Source organism: Actinia tenebrosa, unplaced genomic scaffold (assembly GCF_029948245.1).
Source record: "Actinia tenebrosa isolate PJP-AT-01 unplaced genomic scaffold, QUT_ActTen_1.0 PGA_scaffold3__52_contigs__length_22856419, whole genome shotgun sequence".
Taxonomy (NCBI): Eukaryota; Metazoa; Cnidaria; class Anthozoa; order Actiniaria; family Actiniidae; genus Actinia; species Actinia tenebrosa.
The window spans coordinates 13,346,050-13,365,673 of NW_028292580.1; the positions used below are offsets into that span (position 1 = coordinate 13,346,050).

Sequence of the window (19,624 nt, forward strand, 5' to 3'; positions counted from 1 at the left end):
TTTGAGGGAATTTTGTCACCGTGAACAAAGCATTCTGAACATCCAAGGAGACTAATACTCCGTAACTAAGCAACGACCTTAAAAGGAAAAAACCTCATGTATTCTTGCAACGATAAAAGATTTCCAATATATCTAAAGGAAAATTTGAAAAGTTTTGGGTATTAGCGTAAAAGGTATTTATTAAAACGCATTATGTTAAGTGTATGCGTTTAAAGTTAGTATTTTAGGGTTTAAAATATTTATTATTGATATTGAAGTCATTATCAGCGAAGTACATGAAGTACTATGGTAAAACAGCTGCTGTTCAGCTGTTCGTGGGCTCATAGTGATGTCATAATCAATATGATCGATTGTTCGATGGCTGAAAACCTAGCAACACTATATTACAACAAAAGTCAAATGCCTCCAGGAAAGGCCGATCTCAAATCTTTCTACCTTTTTGACTTCACAATGTTCATCGATGCCCATAACTGTGAAAATCGATCAAAGAATTTTACAATTTGAAAGTAAGTAAGCCTTTTTCAGTCTACTATCTTAGTGACCGGCGTCAACATTAAGCTTGTTTTGTTTCTTATTTTTAGGGAATTAAAGCGTAGCTTTCCTTTAATATCAGTTACATTATAGGATTGAGTATTTACCAAGTTAAGCTGTCAGTTTCTTATTTAAAGCTCTGTTGCTGTTTCGAGCTTGAAGAAAAGTAGATCGGCGTAGAAGTTTTAGACCCTCAGTGTTTAAGCCAGCAAGCTAAACGCTAAGTCAGAAGCCTATAACTCTCTGTAAACAATTTTTGCTTTATTATCTCGCCAGCATCCGAGACAAGCAAACACACACAAAAAACCTTAAAACTGCGGAAACAAACTTAAACGAAAATTGAAAATGTCTGATGAACAACACAAAGTTACTTTGAATTTGACCGTAGCCAAAGCATTTCCAACAGGTTAGTTTTATTCAGATTTTATGATTTATTTATCGATAACCATTTTATATGATGTGATAATAAATATCATAAATATGATAATGATTGATTATGAACGACATTAGGAGAATTGAGCGTTGTTCTTACATCACCTTCCAGTGGGCTGAGGCACCCCTTCCCCTCCCCCTGACGCTAATTTCATGCACACTCAGTGGAAGACAGGTTCATATAACAGGCTTTTTTTTTAAAAGATGTGATATTTTTTGGGAGAGGTGAAGGAAAAGGGGGGAGGGGAGAGGGGGTGGGGGGCATAAATGGGAAAGGGAGAAGGACACATTTTTTCTAGATAATTAACAAGATACCCTCTTTATGTGTACACTCAGTTGAAGAAGAAATCCTCAAACCTAACACTAAAGGAATTGGTGGTATTAAGGGACGCCGACGTGTATACGAAGCACCCAAACCTCATCATTACTTCCACATTGAGTACAAACTGTTACCCGATGATGTAGAGCCAATCAAGACTGATATTGTAACTTATGGAGTTGCTGCAAAGATATACATGGAAAATGAATCCAAGGTTTTGAAAACATGGAGAGAAGGGAATAAGACTTGGGTTGCCTGGACTCACAGGTATGCTATTCATTAATACAAAGCCCAAATACCCGAGGGGGAGGGGATACTCATACTAATCTATAGTTTAAATGAGATTGACCACCAGATGGAGTACATTGTTATGAGGCTGAAGCCTTAGATAGGTATAAAATTTGTATTGAAGTTTTAAGCTGGTTTAACAGTCTGGAATAGAAATAAAAAAACCTTGTCATCGCTAATCACCACCCCAAGTGGTGCAGCTCACAGGATCTAACAGAAAGCATGTGAAGGTGCCTTTGGAGGCGCCCCTAACCAGCGAGTCCATATATAACCCCAGAGCACATCTCTAACCAGTTTGAATTAGTTAGAGTTGATTTGAAAGGAGAGAGAAAAACCCTGAGAGCCTGGAAAAACCCTCAGAGTCAGAAGGAGAACCAACAGTTTACATTGGGGCAACTGGGATATGAACCCTGGACGTCAGAAGTAAGAGGCGAGCATTTTACCACATGCCATTCTGACTCCCCTAAAAATGAAATGTTCTATTGAGCATTATCAAGCCACTTTACGGGGATGTTTTTCATTAGGGTTTATGTTGATGTAAAGATTTCATGCCTATGATATGGTCATGGTTTGTGGTTCGTTTCAAAAGCAGACCAAGTGCCCTCCACCCCACCCCTGCTTCATTTGTGGCATACTGTACCTTGATTAGACCAAGTTGTGTCTTTAGCAACACTAATAAGGGGCCAGCATCAAACCAGTACAAAATCAAACCAGTTATTATTTTTTTTTATTTTTTCTTCTGTCTGCAGTCACAAGTTAACGATTACAAAAGACCTTCTCCTTAAATTGTACGATCACTCTCTGGAGCTCAAAATATGGGATACAAAAGACAGAGTATCTCCAAAAGCAAGATTTGATCGACCAAAAGCCTTCAGACTCCCAGCAATAGGCGAAGAAGGAGACGATAGCTGCGTTAGATCACTAGTCATGAAGCAAACAAAGTCGTTTCACAGTTTACAACCCAAAGAATCTGTGATAGAAACGCCAGCTGGTGTCGTAGAGACAAATGGCGCGGAATCAAATCAGTCAAAGTCGCCGTCTAAAGCAGCTGAGCAAAAAAGTGAAAGCAAGCAGTCGGATCCAAGTAGAGCTACAACAGCGCCATCGGTATTAAATATACTTTTAAGATTATGACTGGTTTTCTGCAAATACAAAAATGGCTTGACCCCCGTACATTTTCGCAGAAAAAAATAATGTTGCCGCCATGTTGACAATGCATAAGTCACTTGGATTTTCTTATACAAGATCCGACACACTTGGGTTAGATGCCCTTGATAGCTGTTTCTTGAAAGATTTTTTTTTTTTTTTTTTTTTTTGCGCGGTAAAAAAGAGAGAAATCGCGCTTCAAACTCACAATGTCATTAATACATCGTATGTCGCTAGAGTAAGAATTATAGGCGCTATCTAAAAATTGCTACAATTTTTTATCAAGTGATTATACCGACTCATCAAAACTACACAGTTCCATTGACTTTAATTTCTTTCTTCTTTTCATTAGTCATACCCATCCACTTCTATCCCTGAGACTCCAACAACACCTGGTCAACAAAGCTTGGTACGCGTACAGGTCCGAATCGATGAAAATCATACTCCACAATTTGGACGAATCGCGCAACTCGCAGGAGTAACTCCACCCGTGCCGGACACGCCAAGAGATGCTGAAACATCAAGCAGGATGTCAAAATCCAAAGCTGATGAAGCAAGACTGACTCCTAGACGACGGAAATCAAAAACAGCAGCACAAATGGAAGAGCTAGCGAATAGTAAGTAATATCTTGTGATCTTCATTTGGCCCGATATGTATACCTGATATACACGTGGCTTTTCAAGAGGACTTGTGTGAAAGGATATTGCATATCAACTTGAGATAACTAGTGGTAGCTGTTTTTTGAATTGCAAAAATATATATATTGGCCGTAAATAAATTAATAATTTATTCATTTGCTGGTTATTGCGTGGAGGTGCTTGAGAATAACCCTCAATAGCCTACCATCTTATTCAGTGGGGGGTGAGGACCACGGGGTAGTGATACTCCAAGTCGGGTCATTTATACTTGAATGGGGGAAAATGGAATATAAGAACGGTCTCTGATGAACCTTCGCTGTCTTTTCCAAAGCCGACTGGGAGTGATCTTAGAATTGCCTTAAAATTCGAACTATTCTGCTATGTGCATAAGAAGCAAAATATCTCCATGAGATCATGATTCGGGAAATTTGACAATCATTTTATTCGACAGAACAAAAGAAACATCTGCACGGTAAACACCCAAACAAACGAGATGTAGCTGCTGCAGCCGCTGCCCACGTACGAGTCCACGGTACAGCCACTATCTCCGTCAAGCTATCCCAGCTTTTCTCTGGAATCAAGACCACTACTGCTCGCCTTGAGAAGCCATCTGGAAATATCCAAGACTTGTTGCTTTCAGTGACCCTTGATAATCAACTTTTGTCAGAAACACAGAGAAAAGAACTTAATCCTATGGTAATACAAGTGAATTCAGCCAGCAGTATGCCAAATACTCCGTTATCCTATCAGCAGTTGAAGGAAAAGTATGTAGAAAGTTCTTTCTTTCTTTTTTGATATACGGCATACTGTAGCTGCATTGGACGCCATCTTAGGGTACCAAAGTTGTCATCAAGTTGGCACCCGTATGTGAGCTGACAAAGGCAATAGACCCCTTGCATGTGTCGTCAAAGCAGCTCAATAAGCCTTTTCATAGTTTAAGAATCGATTCCACTGCGCATGCGATTTTATCCCGAATTTCTCACCTTCTTTTGTCTAAACCTTCTTTTGTTCTTAATTAAACAAAAGAAGATGAGAAATTCGGGATAAAATCGCATGTGCAGTGGAATCGATTCTTAAACTATGAAAAGGCTTATTTGGAGGACAATTGCAAAACAAAAGAAGTACAATCTCTTGACAATTGGAAGTCTATTGTTATGTCCTCCAAAATGAGCTGCATTCCAACGTGCTACAAAGGGTCTATAGCCTAAGGCCAGGGTAAAGTGGTGGGGAGGGGGAAGGGACTGCAGCAAACATATTTCTATATTTTTATCCTAGACGTTCTCGCTCTGCCATCCGTTCCTAGTAGTTTCTAGTGGTTCAACAAAAAAATAATTTCTAAAATTCCGATTACCAGTTCAATACCTATATTTTAATTTTCCCCTAAATTATAACATCCAGTATTGTCTCGTATTTATGTTAATAGCTATTTTAATTGTTTTCAAGGTGTAAACCAGTGCATCTAGAATATCAGTTTTATAACCAAAACAAGCATACAAGTAAAGGTCGTGAGCATGGTCGTGAGATCTTCTGGTCAGACATCAGCGTGGTTCTCCTTGGGACTATTAATAAAGATTTGCTAGCAGAATATCTACAAGGACCTCCCTTACAGATCGAGGTCCATGACAGGGACCGTAAGATTAAAAGCCAGAAAACAAAACCTTCGATTTTTGGAGAGATTCCTGAGGATGAAATGATCAATAATGTGGCTATAGTGGCCGGTAAGGAATACAACTTTTTTTTTTTGACTTACACTCATTTTCGTAATTTCGCGACCAAGACATCCCGAAGCCTCTGGTCTTTGGTTTTTGAAATTTGATTAACAGAAGACAAGAACCCAAAATGCCACGAATATTAAAATGGGTGTGTGAAGATTGCCTTTTCTTCTACGGCCTTTTCAGTTGCTAGTATCGCTAGCATTTGGGCGTGCGCGCGCATATGTACCATTTAATAGACCCAGTCCACTTGTGCGTAAATTTTTCCCATTTCAAGCCAAGTGACGTTACCTTGGGAATAAGGGTTCAACAACATTAATGTAATATAAGCTAATCAAACTTTATCAATGAATAGAGGCATAGCCCTAAAGCTAATGACATATGTTCTATGCTCTTAACATCGACATCTCGAATCACCAATTTTAGGACGGCGTACTACGCACAACCCATTCCAAGGACGTGAAAAAACCTGGGATCCATATGGAATAGCAAAGTTTGATTTATCCGGCTTATTACTTGGCCAAACACTACTTGAATTACGATCACCCATTCACTGCTGTCCAATCCCTGACACTAACCTTGGTCATGAAGGTCCCGATGGTGCCATTGTTGGTCGTCCTGGAAACGTCGATGGGCCACGTAAGTTTGCAGATTCTTAGACTTATTCAGTTAGATTAGCAGGATGCATTCTAGGTTCCCCGGCGCTGAGCAGCTAAAGAGGTGATAGGGAAGGGGTGAGAAAGAGAAATATTTAAAAACGCTTGAAAAATTGTGCTTGAGTTCTTTTATATTATTTAGAGTGCGATCCATTCCTGTAGCGACTGTGGCACTTTGATCACCTGGCCCTTGTTAGCCGTTTATCTAACTACAGCTTGTCTTATGATATTTTGATCGTTCTATACAGAGAGCAAGCCCATGCCAACAGCCAACTATCTAGAGGCAGGAAGCGAACTAAAGATTAAAGTCAACCTGGCGTATCCTTTAAGCACCACTGGTGAACGAGTTGATACATTCCCTACTGAAAAACCTGGTGTTCCTACAGAGGTATTGAAGATCTTTACTTAAATCTGCCTTATATTATTTTAACTACTTTATATTTTGAGGAAATTATAACAAATTTTATCAGTTGTGTAAGCTTGTTTCATGAAATGCAATAATTTTCGTACTTTCTCTCATCTCCAATCGATAGTTCAAAGTCAAAGTGCGTACTTTTTTTCACAAATGTGAAGTTACTTTTAACAAGTATCATCAAAGTAGATGACATACCATGCTCAAACTGCATTGTGGTTATTGTAACACGTTGAATATATTTCATAAAAATAATCAAGCTCACATACATTTTTGCCTTATTCTTACAGTGTCCTTTTGGACGCATTGTCTACATATTCAAGTACTCCAACAGTAAATTTTTAAGACGAATTCAAAACGAAGTGACCGCCATCAATGCTGAGGCACTGGAATTAGATTCACTCCCTCAGCACGTGATCCAAGCCGCATTATCAACCTACAAGCTGTCCAAGTGAGTTCGATAACCATATATGGTCGATTAATTTGCGGAGGGCCGCACAGGGTGATGGGAAAGGCATAGGGTCAAAGAGGGAAGCAATGACTTGGTGAAGACGAAAGAATGTGACTTTAACGATGCTTGTCGAAGCGTTCACCGTATGCTCAAATGTAAATGAGAGTTTGAGTCTGATTCTAATCTTGAGATTTGCCGTTTCTCACCAGGGATCAAAGGACGAGCACCACTCTTGATATTATCACGGGATTCCAGGTAGGCTTTTGACCAGTAAATATGATTTAGAAACATTTTTTCATTGCCTCCTTTATATGAAGGTCTAATTAGTTTTCCCTCTCTACTTTATTCATTCAATTTTGATGAGGATTCCAATACTAATATTATTGAATAAAGTCGTGTCATAAAAATCTTGCTAATGGAAGTATAGAACTAAACAATTCATGTTTACTCATTCTTGTCAGGTGTTGGATGGACAGTTCCATGTGTTTGTCCTCGAAGGAATCGCTAATGAAGGAATTAAACGACTGTGGCATGGACTACCCAGACCGCTTGAACCAGGTGAGTTAGCTATTTTTCTGTATACAGATGATTGTATGCTTGCTAAGATACAGAGAATTAGTGGAAGTGGCCTAGTCTAGCGCGCAATCAATTGGTAAAATTATCAATCAAAAACATGCTATCATATTTACTAAATGATTTTTAATGATCAACGAATAAATCCGATGTTTGGTTTCAGACCCAGAGGTATTCAACGTCTTGTACAATTCAGAAATGACATTTTCGAGTCGCTTGTACGCATCTTTGGATGTTGATCTGTGTCGAGTCCGTCTGCATGAACCACTTCAATCCATCGCAAAGAATCCACTTTTGTATGTCAGAGATTTGGTCCCAAAACCGTGCTTTGAGGCACTCACTAAACTTGATAAGGTAGGAGATTTTTTTTAACCCAGAACATTATCGAATCTGCCAAAAAAGACTAAAGGCGAGTTGTCCAACTTTTCCTTCTAAACTCAGTAAAGACAAATTTTTAGGATTCCTGTGGACACGTGGGGATTGGAGCCAGTAGTTGGCTACTTTTCCTCTCTCTGTTCCCCGCCTACTCGGTTCCAATCACCGCGCATCCACAGGAATCCCAAAAACTCGTATTTACTGAGTCTAGAGAGAAAAGTGGGACTGCTCGAAGTCTAGACGAATCCAGCTGACCCGTCGCTTTGGTTTAGGCTTCACGAATTTGCAACGTCCCCTGTGATTGGTTAGGTTTAGGGGCGGGGTTGGGGAAAGGTCATTGCTTTCTATTGTTCTACACATGTGTGCCTTCCAATAGGATCACATCTTGAAAATTCGTGAAGGACGACCCTTCGCTTTTTTCGCAGTATTCCCATACAATAACAAGAAAATTTGGTTTCACTCAGGTGGAGGTACTTTACTTAAGCCTTAATATTTTACCTATTATTCCTTTTTTCAGATTCTCAGAGTAACCAAGCTTCGGGAGGCTACCCAGTCAGACTTGTTTCCAAGTGCTGAAATGATCATCTCCATGAGTCGAGAGTTTGGCGTGCCCCTATCCGCAGAAGACTTTGGAGGTACGTATTTTGCAACATGCTGTTTAAAGAAACAGGCTACTAAATGTTTCCAAAGACATGAACTTGAAAGACATGAAACCGCGCGTTTCGCTCATTTCTGCTACAAAGAGAAACATCACTTTTATTAAGTGTTTTGGCTTGGGTCCATCAAAGCTACAACAAAGTTACAAGCTGTAACTTTCCTCGCGATGGAAGAAGTCGTACCGAGGGTCCTCTCCTGTGACGCTGCACTCGACCTCGCATCATATTCCTGTGTCTTAACTTTTATACTCTATTTTGATATGGCAGAGCTAGAGGAAATAGAGTCCACAAGACAACGTCAGGCCCTGATAGGACTTGCAGCAACCAAACCTAGAAGACCATGGACGCCTTTGCAGTCCCATAACCTATCGTACGAGAAAAAACTAAAGGAACGAATGAATACAGATGAAAAGAATTTTGTGCTGGAAAACATAGTAAGTTTGGAAGTAAGTGAAATTGTGTGCCTTGTATTCTTGTCAGGTATTAACATTTTTTTCTGGAATATTTTGAAGAAAATTACAAAAGCTATGGAAAGAGAAAGGCCGAGGACAATAGCAGTCGACAGATCTGAACTCTTTATGGAAGTAGCCCACAATTACAGCATTCAAAGTTTGAATACTACAGAACTGGCAAAGGAGAAACTAAGACAGATGATGTCCAGGGTGAGACAAAGTCGTATGATATGGTTGTCATGGCTGCTTATAGATTTCTCCATAGGGCAGTCTCTATGGCAATCCTGTGTGAAATAGAGCAGAATAGGCTTATAGCCAAATATCTCCTATACTCTCATCAGCCTAACGGGGCTAAAGCTAGTACACACTATTAACCATCTTATCAACTTTTTTAAACCAATTTTAGGAAAAGGATAGCTGCTTTACTTACTGTCCGAGATTCAACTCGGCAATTGTCCTACCTGTCGACCCTGGCGCCGTCAAAAAGAGAGAACATTTGAATTCAATAGAGAAATGGCGAACGCCACATGGATTTGTATTCCCTGGGAAGAAAACGTCAATCGAATCGAACTTTCATCATAAGAAACCTGATAGTGCGCGGCTTGATGAACTTAACAAGGTGAGACTTAATAATACGAATAATACCTGCCCATGGTTGGTTATGACTTTCTGCTTATATCCACTTAACTCTTTCTACTACTACAACACTATATATGCTATACTTTATTAAGTTAGTATGTTATACTGTACCCCACTAATCCATAACACATCACACAACGCCATGCCATAGCATACCAAACCACACCGAGCCATGCCACACCACACCAAATAACACCATACCACACCACACCACACCACACCACACCACACCACACCACACCACACCACACCATACCACTACACACCACACCATACCACACCACACCACACCACACCACACCACACCACACCGTGCTATGCCACACCACACCACACCGTGCTATGCTACACCACACCAAACCACACTACTGTACACCACACCACACTATGCCACACCATACCAAACCACGCTACTGTACACCACACCACACCAAATAGCACCACACCACACTATATCACACCATACCATACCACTTCACTCAGCACTTCGCCACACTTCATCATACCACACCGCACTAAGATTGATCCGGACACACATCAACACGCCATCCTAAACTACAGCACACATCAGATATTATCATATAACATAACAATGCAACACACAACACTGTACTACACAATACGCTATACCACACCACGCCAAACCTTTCTACACAATGACTACATTACTCTAGCTTGTAAATATACTACGCTTCAGCATAGCATAGCGTAACTCACGTCACATTTTATTATTTTCAGCCATGGAAAGAAAATGTTCTTCATTCTAGCATTCTTAAACCAACAGTCGATCGGTGAGTTATAAAGTAGTTGCAGTTAAAAATAAAACCAACCTTATACTCTCTTGTAGAGCTAGTTTCATTTGATGCACTTCCCCAAGTTCTAAAGAGGAAGCCCATCGAAATAGACTGACTAAATAGACTATAGTTTTTCGCTGCCGTACGTCAATAAAAAATAGTCGGTCGGTACCTTTTATGTTCTTGACTAGCGGCAGTAAAAAAAAAATTTACAAGCCGTTAAAATGTCTGAGTTCGCAGAATATGGAAAACAGCAGTAAAGATAAATAAGTCTTACCTCTTCATAGTCTCTTGATCTCCCTAATGATGTAACTTTTTGCACATTTATCATCTTCTAGGGAAATATTTCCTTGGCCATTTAGAGATAAGGATTTTGACATAAATCTCTCGAGACCTCGACCAACATACTTGGATCTGCAGCCCGTCAAGTCTATTCATGCGGCGGGAGATATCAAAGAACAAGAACTCCGTCAATCACAAGAAGCAGCGGCAAAACTATGGCAAGACAAGATAGTCGTTGATGATCCAATATTTCGAACTCACCGTTGTTTGACGGAGACAGAGCTCATAGCTCGTGGCCGAAGAGCTGCAAATCAGCCTGCTAAATTAATTGGGCTGCTTAAGGACCCTCCAAAGAAGCTGGCGCTCCAAAAACCGGGATTTTCGATGCATGAAATCCCTTCACTGTCAGTCGTTTCTGATCCCAGCGTTGACACTTTCGCAAGGAAGACCGGGAAATTACAACCACGTGACAGCGATGATAATTTGAAAAATACCAAAGGTTTTAATCCGGGACCTTTTGAAAACGAAGGGTGGTTATTGGAGAAGAATAAGATTCCAATCATTGATTCACAACACAAGAAGTATGAAGCTTTACGAGGCCAAGACTTCTGGTAAGTACTGTAAAGAACCCTTTCAATATAGATTCAAAGTGGCTGAAAATAATACCTGTGTGCCCATAAACTATTAACAGGGTATATTCACTTATGTTGAATATCTGTTAATGAGGTTGTATCCTTACTGTCGATACTAACTTATGGGGTCGGAAGACTGTGGCTCGTCAACCGCATTTACTCTAGGCACTTGAATAATCATTATCTCGAGGGGTGCAAAGAGAGGGGGTAGACGAGGGGTTGAACGTAAGGGGGTAGGCGAGGGTTGAACGTAAGGGGATAGACGAGGGGTCGAATGAAGGGGTAGGCGAGGGGTCTAGTAAGAGGAGTGCGGAACATGAAAAAGCAAGGAGTCGGTAAAATGAGCAATCTTACAATAACTTGCAAATTTCTTGCGCGCCGATTGGTTATTTTTTATCATCAATAAGAGAACAGACAGATAAAGCTGACGTCAACGAGCGCGCGCTCTTTCCGTTGGGTGTTTTGATCACTAAAAATGAGAAGTTTTTATCGTCTTTGTTATTGTAAAAAAAATAAATTAAAAGACATCAGTTTATTGTGTCTGTCCTCTTACTGACGGTAAATTTCGTCATTACATTGCAAAGTAGTATGCGGATCCACACTAATTTGACAATGTGTTGACACAATTTTTCGTCAGTAAGAGGACAGACACATACAAAACTGATGCCTATTTGTTAAAGTTTTAACATGAAGTACCTCAATTTTCACTAAATACTAAAAGGATACCCTTATTGAACGTATGATAATTGATATCTCAATCCTTTGTATTCCCAGGTTGTTCCACAAAGAGAAAGATCCCGTTTATCACAGGAGAATTGAACCCCTTATGTCTGAGGAAAAAGATAATTATTTGTTTGCTGTTACGGACCCTTGCAGCTAATAATCTATAGCACTAAAAATCTCTCCACGAAATACAGTCTATTAATAATATATTTATTTATAAATGTATGGCTCAAATATAATATATACTCCTAATAACTATGGAATACATGAATGCATTGCCGAGTTTCCAATGCAAGAAGTAAAATACTGAATTTGGTCCACAATTCTTGTAAGAATATATGTACATATTAAAAACTATTACTACGACTTTTCGACCTATTATTTTTGGGTTTTTATTACTATATTTAGACGACACTGTCTAAAATCAATGTCACGTGACCAATCTCCGCCATGTTGGAAGACAAATAAAGCTGTCGACTTTTAGTTCCCAATCCTGTAACACAAGCGGTCACGGACCTTCACTTTTCGTTACAGGATCTGGAAATATGATACAAACAATAATAGCCAAATTTGCCATCTCTAGGGGTGGATTACTGATGATATCTCAATATATCAGATATCTCAAATGAAGAAATTATACGAAATGGGAACATTCATTAAAGCCGATTTTCTTGTTCACTGTAAGAAAGCGGTCACTGACCTTTACTTTTCTTTACAGACAAAATTAGCCTTATTTCCTCCGAGAAAAGGCGGGGAATAATCACGTGACTATTAAGCGCGAATCCCGAGTTTCCTAGTGTGGGATTTACATCAACGTCACCAAGCGGGATAAGAACTTTTTGGCATCTCATCCCCAACATGGCGGCCATTATCTATTTTATTTTGTCATTTCGTAATTTCATTTTCTAGAAATGCCTGTACACCATCGATTAGTAAAGTATCCCAAGAATATTCAGGTTGCTACCGAAATTCGTCTGTACAAATTACATGGCGTAGAAATATAAATTTGATTCTTAGATCCGTTTTTGCATGCGTTTGCTTCTTAACATTAAATAATACATTGATGCTATTAGCTTTTAATCTTTTGCTTTTCCGGTTATTTCCGGTTCCTTATCGGGAAAGATAATTTTAAAAATGTATTTTTACATTAAAAAAATCTATTCAAACTGTCATTTATCCGAATTCACATTATTGACAGATCAAAAATGATCTCGCCGAAGTGCTAAAATGACTAACTATATGAATAACATTAATAAGACTTTTACCTCATGACGGAATTAAAATACACTTTGTGTCAAAACATTTTTTCATCTATGGTACAATCTGCGCGGTGTATGATTCTATATGATGAGATCAATATAAGACCTCGCGTGAATGGGTTGTGAATGCTTTGCGATTGCGTTTAGCTAATTTGTAAAGATTAATACGGATACCTAGCTGTTTCTGCCATACTATAATCCCATGCAGGAATAAAAACCAAACCCGCATTCATTTGTCTCATCAATTCTAAGATAGAATGATACTGAGGGACATGGTGGTGCATATTGGTGGGCCAAATTTTGGGACTCGATTTGGTTTCCTAATTGAGCCCCATTATTCCATGCTCCAAAAGGTCGAATTTAAGAAACGAAAATTAAGATTTTGTTTGGCCGGTAAAAAATTTCAATCGTTAAAAATTTATGCCTTTTCTATGGTTCGCTCATAAGCTTCGGACTGACTTCTCTTCGAACTACAGCAGCAAAGCAACTTACTAAACAAACCATTTTTCTTTTTGACTACGACTTTTTGTGTTTGATCAGCTTCTGGCATCTCGTCTAAAGTTTTCCTCCTTTGCTTGTCTTTCTTAGATTTCAGAGTTCTCCTTCTTCTTGCCTCTCCTAGAATTTGTTCTTTACGAGATATCGATGCGCAGTTCAATAAGTCCACTCCTTCAGGTGGTTGTTTGTTCCCGCCTTTTCCATCGACGGCATTTTCTTGGGGCGGTACTTTTGTAGGCGGTCGACTTCTACTTGAGTTTCGCACGGAGGTTTCCTTACTCCTTGATATCCCTGTATCTATTCCTCTTTCTTCGTAATAAGGACGATCCGTTTGTGTCGTAGCATCACATGGAGGAACCTGTGAAAGATCTAACGTTGATCTAGTCTCCGCTAAATATTTGATCTCCTCGTCTTGCTCTCTCATTGTCTCTTCTAAGCGACGCTGTTTGATGAGTAACGCCTTTTCTCTCCTCCTTGCATTATTCAGCGATATTTCGTAGTCCTTTTCTCGTTCTAGAGCATCACTTAGCTCATCAAGAGATTCAGTTAGATCCGTTTCAAGAATTAAAACTTTTTGCTGATATTCCTCATGAAGGCGCTGCCAAAACAAGATTTTACGATGAGCAAGTGAAATGATGAGTTACTAACTCCATATGTTCAAGTAAGGGCAACTGAAAGTGGGATCGAAGTTGGAGGATGAGGACATGAAAAAGGGACCACGGGACGGCGAGGGTCGTTTTAAGGGAGTCCCATGTTCTTGCGGGGATATACGTACCTCTCGTTCCTTCTGTTCCATGTAAAGTCTCAGTTTTAAATCAAAGTTTTCTTTCTTGATTTCTTGGATCATCTACAGTCAAATAAAAACACCAAAAATCAAAATCAAGTTTAAAGGAAAATAGCATCGAATCGTGCTGAGAATTCGAGAGATAACCACAGTGTTAAATGAAGACCTATGTACGACATGGCCTTGGTCCCTCTGAACGACTACCAATTGCCAATGATGGGCCTAGTTTGTCTTGCTTTTTTGATTGGCTAAAGTTGTATGCGGGATCTGAAACTATAGCAAATCCCAGGGGAGGAGTAGTTAACCTATATTTTGTATTTTGATATTATTTCAGTGTTTATATATATTCTTTGCTTGTTTAATATCTAAAACTCCGTTTGAAAAATCCTATAAATTATTATTTGAACTGTAAACTGTTTCTTACCGTTTCTTGATCCTTGAATGACCGTACATTTGGAGGCGCTGCAACAAAGAGCAATTAACATGGTTAACCCGGCCTACACCAGGTAAATGCACTGATTATATTCAAAATATATCTGTGATATCTGTGGAACATGACTTACTCGCTATAGCAGCAAGGTTTTCCATGCTACTTCGGTGCATTTTTGAGCTGTCCATTTCGTCTAGATGATCTTCTTCTGTGTGTCTGCAAACATCGAAAACAATCAAAAACTCTGAGAAATCAGAAAATAAAAATCTTCTTACAAACATACCCTTGTAAGTTCCCATGCCAATAAACGTGTAAAACGTGTACAGATGCCGGCATTCTTATGATTTGTAAGATGCAGCAACAAAACCGTGTATAAGCTTGTTGCGCAAAATTGATGCCATATAAGTTGGAATGACGTTCCTCCTATTACCAGTTCAAATTCATTCCAAACAAATTTTTGCTCCTTTTCAAAGAGCTCGAGTAAAAAGAGCTTTGACTTGGTGTAAGACAATCTCAGTTGGAGGGCGGAAATTTCACTGTACTAGTTTGTTATTAGTCATTTATAAGAGCATGTAGCCTTGGGCTCACTTATGTTGTTAATGCACTTTAATTACTGCCTCGTTCCCCTTGAAGACCAATAAAGGTACTTTATAATTACGAGTGCCAATGCGCATTCCATGAGTCCACACCCTCACTCATGTGAAGCATGTTTTTTCGATTGAACAGAAAATAACGTCTCGCTTATTTAGCAATGTAAGTCCTTTCGGACTTGTGGGAGCTTAGGATATATACTATGGCTCTTTTACTTGGGAACAAGTCAAGGAAATTTTGTTAAAATTAGAAGAAATTATATAAGGAGTGCGGATTTATAAATTGAAAAAAGGGACATAATTGACAATCGTTCCTTTACCGCGGAACTACCATCAAAAACAAAGACAATATCTCTCATTACTGGATATAGAAAGTTATGGAATTCAACATTTTATGACAAAAGTACCTTTCAAAAACGTCAGATTTTGCTCGTCGAACAGTTCGACTCCTCACATTGCTGGGATAGTCAATTATATCTCTGATTTAATAGAAAAATAATATAATTACAATTAGTATAAATGATATATATTTTGGACAGTAGTTTTTAAAGTTAGCTGTGTTAGTCAACTGTGTGACTGTGGGTCATGCCACGGCGTTAGTGACGAAATAAATAGGTCAGGGGCCCCATTAACTAAAATGCCTGCAGCTAAAATAAGCTGTCAAAATAGAACTAGACAATTTATATTCGGCCACGAGGTAGACATTGCATTTGCGCGCCCGAAAATCACGGTTCAGGGACTCCCCATGTTGTTTGACCACGTTGTGTATAACACAACATTGAGTCATCAGTCTTTCTCTATCATAAAGCTCCATCTATTTTCCCAAACGGAATTCATAATATGAGAAAATAATAGCAACACACTATGACTATAAATCATACAATGCTAATCGTTTTGAAATCCATTTAAATGTAAATACATTTTTGGTTAACAGAAAACTAAAATTATATTAATGTATTTTAACTTAACATGGATGGTTGGAATCTTCCAAGACCATGTATTTGTACTATAGACAATATAACTATATTTCTCACCTATCAATAAGATCGATTTTCCTATAGCTTAAGGGTCTTTGTGTTCTTGGGTAGTTGTATTCAGGCCTGCATATAATAAAGCCGATATTATGGTTAGTATTACATATTCTGTGCATTAGTAATCACCCAGTGCATGCAACACACCACAAAAACATAAAGCAAAACAAGTTCCAAATAAATGTTTAACTAAAAGTGCACTTCAAATACGCTTTAATTGAACCTCTATTTAAACTAATCCTTTCTACAAATATCGTATAATTTTCTATTGTATTCAAGAACGACAGAGCAGCAAATAGATTGAAGTACACGTATTCATTTATAAACTGGAGTTTACCCAGACTTAGCATAACGATAAAAAGCTGAGAAATTAAAGCTTCATAATATAACACAAAAAGTTTACCTTTCTGTGAATTCTTCTCTTCCAACAAAGCTTCTTGGACGTGAAAGTTGTCTCGGAGTATATTCAAACCTATAACAATACGAGACTTGGTTATTCAAATTTGAAGCAGCCCAGTATATTCGTAGTTTGTACTTCCAAATGAACTACAAACTTAGAGTCTTATCCTCCACCATTTCGCATCAGGAAATTCTTTAGTAAAATAATATTGCTTGAAAAAATAGAAGGACGTACTCATTCTGGTCTTGTTCTATCGATAATTCATCATCTTCTTCGTCATTATTGTCAAATTCTCTCCGATAGTTGGACCTATATTCATAATCACTATATCTTGGGTTGCTTGAACGTCTAGAACTTGCGGAAGAATACATCTAAGGAACTCGAAACTTCGTCGGTGCGGGTTTTGTTAGGGAAGTGTTCAATTTACTCGTGTACCAGCTAGGACAAGCTAGGAGTATGCCAAGAGTGTTTATAATTATATGCGAGTTGTTTGAATGACGTGACGACCGCTTCATCGATTTTTATAGAATAGTATGAATAGAAATTACCAGAATTAGTGGAACTAAGCTATAGAGACTGATGGCGACATGTTACTGCATGGAGAGCGAAGAGAGGTCTTTCAATAGGAAGTATAGGAAATCATGTGATATTTTGTCTAGAAAGAGAGAGGAGGGGAGGCTAGGGATTTGTTGAGGAAAACTTGTTTTACTTGGCCAAGTTCATCGAATGAATGAAGCTCAACAAACAGCTGATCATAAAACAATGGGGAAAACTTTAGATCATATATAAGACTTTCGCAATCGAAACTCATTCGAGAAACAACATTTATTTATATAAATTTAAGTTTAACCTTTCGAATACAGCAGGATATCATTTTTTTGACGGCGTAATTTGAGCTCGGATTATGGAAATATTTCCTCCTTCAGAAACTATCATTAATTTATTAAACTATATTTATGGATGATGATGTCACTAAATATGACTAAGATCTACTAAGATTTTGGCATGATTCCTGACATATTTATATTAAAAAGCATCATCATTTCGTATTAAGTGAAATATGCTGCTTATGGAAGGTAAATTATATCTATTCAACTTAACAAAACTTGGGAAAATCAGTATTGCCAAATTGATGATTTAGTGCAGACGGCTACGTGGCCTCATGGCTCATCACCTAATCGGTTTGCCATCATTGGCAAGTTTTCAGAAGTTACATTGCAAAATGCTTATTTATTTATTCTCATTTCTTTTTTTTATTGTATTTTCATGCCACTTAATATTTGGATTTTAAATATTGTTTTTTTATTTCCAGAGATAATTGTGGCGAGTTGCTGGTTCTGGAAGGCAAAACTGGAATTCATATATCCGATATAACATGTGACACAAATCGTGTTGGAACAAATACTCTGTTAGCCATAATATTTTGCTTGATTTGTTCTTTCACAAGCGAGTGATTCCTTTTTCCATTCTTTGGCAACAATTCTAAGACCCTTACATAAACGTTAGGCAGTCCGAAGTTATCCTGTAGCTACTATTATAGGCAGGTCCACATCAGGACTTCAGTCTTGCGTTCGGTAAACCTGCGTTAACAAATAAACCATGTATGTATGTATGCCTGTATGTATTATATCCGTCAAGTCTTTTTCTTTTTTCTTTTTCCTTTTCCTTTTTCCTTTTCATTCATATTTCGACTTCTTGGTGAAAATAATTATTTTTCGTTATTGGAAACGTTTTTGAAATTCTTGTTTATCATTTTTTTTTTCCTGTTAGTGTGTCTATAGTATTTCAGAGTAAAAGCGAATAATTTTTGCTCAAATAAATAATAATAACAAACAGATATCAAAAATAGCCTCCATTTTTTACGCCAATGAGTGCAAAAAGTTTAAAATAAAAAAAATTTCGATTTATGGTAGTCAAGAACTGTGAACCACAAACTGCTGAAGTTAAATCCCTAAGACCTTTATACTCTTGATATACGTATTTTGAGTGCGGAGTAGTTCGAACAGTCAGCTCGGACCCCTGCGGTTAAACATGATTTACTTTGCGAAAAATCGAAAATTACAACATCAGGATAGCAAGAAAACAGTAACAAAGAATAGAGTATTATCATTCATTCTTTTCGTCCCGCACTGAAAATGTAATAAAAACGAGTATTGCAGGTTTTTTCGTGTTTAAATATCGTTAAATTTACGCGAGTTAAATTCGTCATATCTTAAATACATCAAGACTAATGTCGCATGACATCGTTCATATTTTTTTAAATTGTGGTTTTAACACACATAAGAGCATCGAGAATACCTGATTAAATATAGAATTTCATGTGAAAATAAGCTTTACATTTAGAGCAATGTTTTGGGGTCTTGAGTGTGAATCTGTTACCCTAAAATTTCTATTATTTGAAGAGTATTCCGAAATAAAAATATATATAATCCTCTAGGGCAAAGAAAGATTTCTCGTTTATAAATTAACTTCATCTTACCTTTCAAAGCACTTCCCTCAAAGTAAGATTTTTCCTTGCGATTTTATTCCAAAACGAAGTTGTTTTTTTTTTTTTTTTAGCTTTTAAATTCGGTAGAATATACAGAGATCCTGAATAAAATATTGATGGCATTGGTAAAGACCTGGTTATTTGCTACGATTGGCCAATGAGAAAAGCTTTCTATCTACGGAAAATGTAAATATAGTGCCATTATTCAAATAACTCAAAACAGCTGAGCCATTGGACCGAAAATTCAGGTGAAATTTAGTATATTTTTCAATATTGTTAAGATTAAATTCTTTTAAGTGCTTTTGCGATTAAAGCTAAAACAAAAACCGGTGCAGTTTAATTTAAGATTTTGATAAAAAATAGAGGAATTTGATTAAATGAATTTAATGAAAAAAAATGTCTAACGAATGGATCAGTTTTTCTGACGTCATG

The 19,624-nt window shown here is 37.9% G+C and overlaps 2 protein-coding genes and 1 long non-coding RNA gene across 4 annotated transcripts; 2 read left to right on the forward strand and 1 right to left on the reverse strand.

Moving 5' to 3' along the window:
- The first annotated feature begins 18 nt into the window (after positions 1–18).
- Positions 19–12,078, forward strand: LOC116296160 (uncharacterized). 2 transcript variants are annotated; one of them, XM_031704130.2, is made up of 20 exons: positions 19–173; positions 808–937; positions 1,300–1,549; positions 2,320–2,677; positions 3,069–3,333; positions 3,807–4,119; positions 4,799–5,073; positions 5,494–5,706; positions 5,972–6,111; positions 6,426–6,586; positions 6,796–6,841; positions 7,048–7,144; positions 7,323–7,513; positions 8,052–8,169; positions 8,458–8,624; positions 8,703–8,852; positions 9,049–9,261; positions 10,020–10,072; positions 10,414–10,968; positions 11,764–12,078. In XM_031704130.2, exons 2-20 carry the CDS (start codon positions 877–879, stop codon positions 11,867–11,869), a joined length of 3,732 nt encoding a protein of 1,243 aa, XP_031559990.1. In that variant the 5' UTR covers positions 19–173; positions 808–876; the 3' UTR covers positions 11,870–12,078. The 2 variants fall into 2 exon arrangements, with proteins under 2 accessions (XP_031559990.1, XP_031559989.1); XM_031704129.2 differs by lacking the exon at positions 19–173 and adding an exon at positions 342–506.
- LOC116296168 (uncharacterized) lies at positions 11,902–17,332 on the reverse strand. The gene is made up of 8 exons (XM_031704139.2): positions 16,939–17,332; positions 16,708–16,776; positions 16,308–16,373; positions 15,681–15,752; positions 14,817–14,899; positions 14,678–14,715; positions 14,245–14,316; positions 11,902–14,067 (listed from the first exon to the last, which is right to left on the reverse strand). The coding sequence occupies exons 1-8, from the start codon at positions 17,073–17,075 to the stop codon at positions 13,390–13,392; spliced, it is 1,215 nt and encodes a 404-aa protein (XP_031559999.1). The 5' UTR covers positions 17,076–17,332; the 3' UTR covers positions 11,902–13,389.
- Positions 17,333–17,675: 343 nt separating this feature from the next.
- LOC116296170 (uncharacterized) lies at positions 17,676–18,316 on the forward strand. The gene is made up of 2 exons (XR_004197093.2): positions 17,676–17,780; positions 18,017–18,316. It is a non-coding gene; the product is annotated as an uncharacterized LOC116296170 (long non-coding RNA).
- The last annotated feature ends 1,308 nt before the right edge of the window (positions 18,317–19,624 follow it).